The sequence below is a fragment of the Microtus oregoni genome, unplaced genomic scaffold (assembly GCF_018167655.1).
Source record: "Microtus oregoni isolate MIOR12 unplaced genomic scaffold, Mior012 000000F_ref0000247, whole genome shotgun sequence".
Lineage (NCBI taxonomy): Eukaryota > Metazoa > Chordata > Mammalia > Rodentia > Cricetidae > Microtus > Microtus oregoni.
In genome coordinates this window covers 20,292,638-20,300,783 of record NW_024543059.1, presented here as the reverse complement: position 1 = coordinate 20,300,783, position 8,146 = coordinate 20,292,638, and the positions used below count along the sequence as shown (strand labels likewise).

Genomic DNA, 8,146 nt, shown 5'->3' with positions numbered 1-8,146 from the left:
GATGGCTGTGGGCTGAGAGATGGCTCATTGGTTAAGAGCACTGGCTGCTCTTCCAGAGGTCCTGAGTTCAATTCCCAGCAACCACATGGTGTCTCACAACCATCTGAAATGAGATCTGGTGCCCTCTTCTGGCGTGCAGGCATACATGGAGGCAGAATGTTGTATACATAATATAAATAAATAAATAAATAAATCTTAAAAAAATAAGCTTTAAAAAAAAAGAGATGGCTGTCAGGGTCTATGCTAAGCCATCTCTTTTCTCTGAATTGTTCGGATAACTTCCAGGACTAATCTGTCATGTATTATTAACCTCTGTAGTAGGAATCGCTTGACTACAAATAAGAAAGAGTGGTTTTAAAAAGATTAAGCAGAGGGGAGGAAACCATCCAAACAACACCAAGCCCCTAATAAACAAGCGAAACAAAGAGAAACTCCCTGGGTACCACATGTGTAGATGTTGTATGGTAGCAACATCTCTCTGCCTTCTTTCACCTCCTCTGAATTTCCAGTGAAGGTGAAGCCCTCTTACTTAGGAAGAAAACACTAACAATTTTTCAACTGATTCAGCATTTTTTCACATCAGGATGGAGGATGTTGAAATTGCATTTTCTTGGGACTTTTGTGCTAGAGAGGATAAATCATGTTGACTCATGAAGATTAAAAACAATCACATAAATAACTGGTCTACGCTAAAGAGGAGTCTCAAGGACCCACTGGTGTGGTGATCAGGCCTTTAAGGAAGCTTGAACTCATTGTTTCCTTAAAGTCTGGAGCAAAAAGACAAGGCAGGGATGAGATGGGTACAATCTTCAAGGGATGCTGGCTTGATAAGCTTTATTTGCGGGTGAGTCTAACTGCAAAGGACAACCAGTATGGAGAGGAAGATCTGGGCTGGGATGTGCAGGAAGAAAGTGGGTGAGTAATCAGAGCTAGCCCCACAGGAGAGGTGACACATCCAGGCATTTGCCTGGATAAGAGGCACAGACTGGATCTGGAAGCATCTGTCCCTGGAGCTCTAGGCTGACAGATGAACAGGACAGGAACATCTCTAAGGTGCAGGCAAATGGCAAGATCAACTCGCCCAACCTGCTCATGGGAGGTTGGAGTCCAGCCAGTGAATAAGAATGTGGAAGTGAAGCTTATTGTGGAGAAGCTTGGTAAGGTATAGGAAGGCAGCTGCTGCTCCATCCATGGTGAGTCACAATGATAGAAAGGGAGGTAAATGATGGGGGTGTGGTAGAAGAGAATACAGTCAGAGTAGTGCAGGCTACTGCGTCTAGGGATGGTTGTTCAAAGCCTGTTTCGACACTGAGTATCTATTGAACACCGTATTGAACAGTGTGGGTGTATTGAGCTGACGATATTGCCCCCTCTCCCACGCTGATACGGTGGGGGTGTCAGAGAGGAAACTGGAGGGGGCGGTGTCAACGGCAGGACTGCTGATACATTCACAGCAGCTATATCAGTGCAGTGGAATCTAATTCCAGCATCAGGTTGTGGAAGCAACAAACAATAGCCATATTTGTTCAGAGCCCTGAATTTGGGACCTTCACGTGTATCTTCACTTACACGCCAGTGCAGCTGTCTTAAAGCCATCGAGCAATGTTTTTACTTTGCAGATGACACCGGGGCTCCATCATGTCAGATGGCTTGACTGGCATCATATGGGTAGCAAGTGCTGAGGGTCGGGGGGAGAGGATCTGGATTTGGGTCCATTTTGACTCCAAAACCTGTGCTTTTGGGCCATATTAAAGCCCAGAAATAGAGACTACACTCAGCTAGAAGCCGAATTCTGTTAGGCTAGCTCTGCTCAGAGACACAGGAAAAGACAACAGAGTTTACAGCATGAGACAGAGGAAGAATTAAAATAGTGCTTTTAATATAATTTTCAGCAAATGTACAGTACATACTCTATATCATGTATCTCTAAACTGCTCATCTGGAAAATATAAGCTGCAAAAAAAAAATACAACTCGCTCAGAGTCTATTAAGTGTGTGCTTTTCTTCCTCTTCTTTTCTGGGAACCTGGATTTTTACACCCTTCTGTTAAAGTCCAGTCTCTGGTGGTTCTTTGGAACTGTTAAGAGTTAAGAGTGTTCCATCAGAGAAGTATCCCCCAAAAGGGGGAGGTTTCTAAAGCATCTCAGAAAGCCATCCCTCAGAAGCTAGAAGAGAGACAGGCCAAAGGAAATTTGCACATTAGGTCAACCTTGCTTCTTAGGAATGATGCCCCCTCTGGAGGGCTCCTGAGCAGGTGACACCCCCTTAGTCCTTGTCATGGGCCTGTGCTTGAAGCCTCAAAGGACCAGACACTGGATCATCCACATGGGACCCCTTGAGTTCCTGGGCAGCGCAGCGCTATGTCAGGCCTTGAGGTCTGTGAGCGGTAGTGGTAGTGGCGGCCGCAATGGTAGGCTCTGCCATCAGAGAGGGCAGCCCTCAGCTTCGCACGAAGGAGTCTTCCGAAGGTGACTCAGGGCAGGTTTTCTCAGTCTCAATGTCTTGGTACTCTGTGCCTAAAGGGGAAGGAGGGAAGAAGAGCCAAGAGGAAAAAAGAGATGGATCTTTTCTTCATTTCCTACTTTCTATTAGACTTACATCATAGCGTCACGGCTTTCCAGTGAGAAGGATGTGCAGGAAGGAACGACGGTAACGGGCTAGCTTTCTCTCCAAGCCCAAGAGCATCTATGGAGGCTCAATCTCTCAAAGTCTCTCAAAGGCATATTTATTTGCACTCTCCTATCAATACTCATTGTGGGAGCGAGCAGATGTACCCCAAACCTGACTTTTTTCTTTTACGGCAGTCACCAGTAATTGATCTTGTGCCCAAGTGTTATTTGGACTCCAAGAATCACTCTATGTCTTTATTAAAGAGCAGGCTGGGTGCCAGAGAGAAGCACTTGAACCACAGTCATGCTCTCTCCTGTAGCATTGGGGACCAGTTCATCGTCCTTTCATCCGCACAGTCACTGCGTGTCAAGTGAAGCAACCTCTTCACTGTGGCCAGGTCTGAGGAAATGTCACGCCTCCATAAATGATGCTGTGACTTTATTTGAAAGGTATTAGCAATTTAACTCATCCCTGTGGCAATCTGCAAGCCATGCAGGACTCAATCACGGTGACAGGTGACTTTTTTTTGTTCAGGGACAGGTAAACGGAGACCATAGAAACCCCTGGCTATTGATCTGTCCTCTTTCGATTTTGACCTGTTAGTTTAAAAGGTGGCAACAGTCTGCACTCAGCACTTTGAAGCTGAGACTTGGCCCATCGAGAAAGAAGCCCATGTTCTGGGCTTGACTTTTTGCAAGGTTCATGTTCTTATAGTCTTGGGAAAGCTCACTGGAGAAGAACTCCCCAGAGGATTATTTTTCCAAAAGCATGTCAGAATGCCAACTCCACAGAGGGAGAAAAGGAATGGGATGGAGGAAATGCACGTACAGGTAGGCACTGCTGTTTGGGGTAGGGCAGGAGCGAGAATGGGGCTGCTTCTTACTCAGCACAACTGGCTGGGAAGCGTTTGGTATGGCTAAGGTAGAAGAAGGCAGGCTTTGCCAGGTCTCTACTTGTTAACTGTTAGAGCAAAATCGGCTTTCTTATTTTATGGTCCTGGGTTAGCAGGAGACCTTTTGCAGAGATCTTACTTCTAGCTCTTAGCTCATTTCTTTGGCAAACTATCAACTCATAGTGGGAGCAGGACAGTCTTGTATCAGCACCCTGTCCCCTCGCCATCCCTCCTCTTTGTAGAAGGATGTTCTGTTGACTTCCAGGTTCCCACTTCGGCGGTTGTGTGTTGGACTAGAAAGGGCCCTAGTTCAGCAATCAGGAAGACCTGGTCCTGACTCCTGATGACCCTAACTAGCTGGTGAGCTTGGGAAACTTGAGTTTTCTTGGCCCTCCTTTTCTGATCTGTAGAGATGGGGAAAATGACTTACCTGTTAGGGATACCCCAAGTATCCCTAAGATACTTTGGAGTATCTTATCTTATCCCTAAGATAAGTTGGGGTCAACTGGGATTCTGCATTCTTGGACCTGGCACGCAACTGGTAGACTCAATAAACAAGAGCCCCCAAGCCCTTCTCCCTTTATGGTCTGGATTTCAGCTCAACCTGTGTTTTAGCTGTGTTCTCTTCTAACGCACTCCCTGCATTATACTGCTGTACTTCATTTTATGGCCTCAGATCATAAATCAAACATTCTTGCCAAATTTGCCTCCACGAGAGCCACCTCCTATTTGATTAGCGTGAACTTAAGAAAAACAGTAAGGGGACAGCAAAAAATTTCAGCCTACCGATTGTCACATCTCCCAAAAATTGGCTATATTATTCCATTTGCTCATAGCAAAAATAATAATCACTTCTATCTTATGGAAAAATATTCAACATGTATGATTATTATCAAGCCCTGATTGTCGACTTGAGCTGTTATTATAAAAATGGAAATGTCTGGATGCTCGGCTTTTTCAAAGGCAGCAGTCTGGAAAGAGTAAGACATAGTGTCCGTTTAACATGCCTGGAGACCCTGAGTCACGGCTGAGCGTACGAGATGGACGTGACCGTATCTGGTAGGAGGCAGGGGTTGGGAGCTCCTGCCTGGTACTGAGAATAACCTCCAGGACTCTTGATCCATTTCAGAATGCATTCCTTGTTTCCCTTTACCTGCCTGCTCATCTTGGGTGGAACTCCTTGTATACATGGACCACTGGGATAAGGGATAAAGAACATCCGTAGCTAAAAGAGGGAGAGTAGACACTCTCTCCAGAATACAGCTGCCATGGTGTCCTGCTTATTATACCAAGGGGCATATAAGAGTGGGAGGCCTAGTTCATTTAAGTCAGAGACTTTGAGATTAGGTATTTCCTGGAGGCAAGGAATGAATGAGGCTCCCTTATATCTACCTTGGTAGGGAGGGAACATACATCACGGTTACCAAGAGGCACTTTGGACTCATGCTTGGGTTTGAATTTCGGCTTTTCTCATGACCTTGAACCAATTCTGAATCCTTCCAAGTCTCATTTTCGTCCCCTGTAAAATAAAACTAGCGATAGTGCCTGCCTCACAGGGTTAGTGTTAAGATTAAACGCGTTAATGCATGTAATCAGTTCAGCCCAGCAGCTAGTTCAGAGTAAGTACCCGATAAATGTTAGAGACTGTTATTATTAGCTATTACTAGTGCTTACCAATTATTCTCCCTGACAGATTGATTAGCTCTGGAGTGCCAATGTTTTATGTTGGTGCTGGGGAGGGAGAGGAGGGAAAGGGCTTGAAGAGCCACTCGGTATCTGGATCCACTCCTCTTTCCCCGTTTCCTGTATTTCTCCCTCATGTGTCTGTATCCATCATTTAAGGGGGAAAAAGTTGGGTCAGTCTAGTTGAAATGCCAAATGTCAGGCTGGAAGGGATGGTAGGCTCTATAGTTCAAATTCTTAACTGTACCCAAGAGAAAAATAAAGTTGCCCTCAACTCTGAAGTTGGACAACAAAGGGGCACTTTCTTCCTCGTTGGAAACAAGTGAGATGCTTGAATTAGATTGCTGTGGTCACGGACATTAGAGTTGATGTTCACCTACTCTAGGATCCTTTGGAAAAATGAGTCAGCCAATGCTATGGCCAATATTTAGGTGCCGAATGTGCCCCACCTATTCAGAATGGATGGTGTCTCCAAGACATTTAGTGCTGCCTCAGCACACCATGACCTTCCTTTCAGCCATTAATTGTTTTTGTAAATAAAACTTTATTGGTACACAGCTTGGGCATTGTTTCACTTATTGCTCTGAGTTGATCTGGGGTGACCACACGGGGTAAATAGTTTTGATAGTTTGCTGGCCTAAAAGGTTTGAAGGATTTTACTAGACAGTCCTGGACAAGAGTAATGTGTTGTCCTTGCTTTGGTGACTCTGTGGATGATGATAGGAGTGATTTTTTTCCTTCATCTTTTTAGTAGGCACCCGGGAGACACCCACTGTTATTTAGTCTCCAGGATCCCATCTTCTCTTTCTCTCTCCTCTTTGATTACTGCAGCTATCAATCAAAGCTTGCTATCAGCATGAGTGGGCTCTGAGTCATTTCTCATATGCAGACAGAACCTGGCTTGGAATGTTCTTTTGTTTGTGTTAAAATCTATCCAGCTTACTGAGCTGTGAGCTCTTGGAGGAGAGGAGCCATGCACCTAGCTTATAGGGTGGCACACAGCCCAATAGTTTAGATAAAGGAACGAATACATCATGTTCAAACACCACATCCTTGAGAAAAACAAACCCTGCAATGAAAAATTATGCTAGCATAGATGGTCTCTGATAAGTCTAAGCTCTTGTCTTCATTTCCGAGGCAGGCAAATACTCCTGAGGTATGAAACCGTCTTTGCTTATCTGTATTTCCCCGTGTAGGTTTACCAGGTCATGTTGATCCTGCCATGGCATAGGAGTAGCTAAGATTCCTTACAGGTGTGAAGAACAAGGGAGACAATGTAGAGTAAGGGGTTCCAGGGGTTCCACAAAGAAGTGGTCCCTAATAAAGGCCTGCGAACAACAACTTTGGACTGCCAGCCTGGCTCATGAGTGGCAGTAATACTCTAGAGGAGCTGGGACCCACAGCCTGTCACTTTGGGTCAGCTGCCCTATGAAATTGGGTTTTGAGTCAGAGAGATAGAGTTTGGTGTGGGTTGGGTGAGGCAGGACATAGTGAATGAGGAGAGAAAGCAGAAGGAAAAAGGCTAGGGTTGGATCCCAAATAAATTTCCTAAACCAGAATGTATTTCACAACCACCCTGTCTTGAAAAACGTGGTAGCTCTTAGGTATTTGACCTGGATTCTTAACTTAAAGGCGAAGGTTAATTGTGTGAGTGAAAATCCAGAGGAACTGCCCAGGCTCTAATTTTTGGTACTGCCCCTGACTTCTGGCCAGAGAGCTGGCTGGCCCATCCATCAAAATAACCAGACTAGAACAGTAATGGCCAGAAAACACTTTCCATCTGTTAGACTGGGGGGCGGGGAGGGGAGAAAGCTGCTCACCTGCATCTCTCTGCTTATCACAACCAAACCAAACACACAGCAAAAAGAGAGCAAGACTCCAATAAACAGCAACGGTAGCTTCCTTATTCCATCCTTGTCCATCTGTATGATCAGATAGTTGACTTCCACATACTGATATTTATTATTCAATGTTACTGAGTAATGCTTTAAAAACTGTCATGTAGATCTTAGGACACACCCCACTCTTCCCCAGGACCAGAAGCAGCAGATGGGCAGACTGGTGACCAACAATTGTATTTCCTCGGAGCATTTGTCTGTGAGTTAGCATGCATACTTACACTTTCTGGGTTCCTTTATAAAAGCCTCCTCAGAAGCTACTGGAGAGGAGAAACTGACCACCATATCACAATTGTATACTTAGGAAAATCCTCGGGGCAGTGTGACTATTGGCTGGGTGGGTGTCCTTGTGTAGGACATTCCTGTGGGTTATGTCAGGCCTAGAAGGCTTTTCACAGTGTGAGGAGAAACTCCAGGGCATCACTGGATCTAAGGATCTAAATGGATAAGGTACCACATACAACCCTACTTAAGAGTCACCCCCAGAGCAGCTATCCCACTGTGAGGTAGAGAAAAGGAAATGACTGTTAGTCACGCTGCCTTCCTGAACTCCCCAATCGTTCCTGGGGTGGGGGGGGGGGACTCTTGGCTTTTTTTTTTTTTTTTTTTTTTTTTTTTTTTTTAATATTCTGCTGTTAAGCACTATCAGTGAGATCCTTAGGGGGATCCAAAAAGGATTCTCTTGCTCTTTATTTGCTCTGAGAAGAGTCTGGCCACTCTGTGGCTTTGTTATTATCCCCAGGGTATCAGAGCATCATGGCCTTTCTTGTGGAGGTGGGAAGCGAGTAACAGAGACATAGGTGTCCCTGACAGCACACAACCTCAGCTGATGGAAGAAAAGTAGGTTTCCCACACGTGGGAAGCAACACAGGCACAGAGCCTAATATCTGCGTGGTCTACATGGAAGAGGCATAAAGATCTGTCAAAAGCCACAGCAGAGACCTTTTCATCCATCCATGCGTGCATTTAACTAAGATGGTGGAGGGACGACCTCAGAAGACAGAACTCCAATTTCATTTTTTAGATCTTCTCCGTTCCTCTCAGGTTTGCTTTCTGTATGTTC

The 8,146-nt window shown here is 45.2% G+C and overlaps 1 protein-coding gene across 1 annotated transcript in view; it reads right to left on the bottom strand.

The window, feature by feature from the left end:
- Nucleotides 1-1,857: 1,857 nt before the first annotated feature.
- Nucleotides 1,858-8,146, bottom strand: part of Slco3a1 (solute carrier organic anion transporter family member 3A1) — a 279,076-nt gene continuing 272,787 nt past the window's right edge. Inside the window, exon 11 of the mRNA XM_041650139.1 lies at nucleotides 1,858-2,516. Within this exon, the coding sequence (XP_041506073.1) occupies nucleotides 2,440-2,516 (77 nt within the window). The 3' untranslated portion in view covers nucleotides 1,858-2,439. The remainder of the gene's footprint in view (nucleotides 2,517-8,146) is intronic.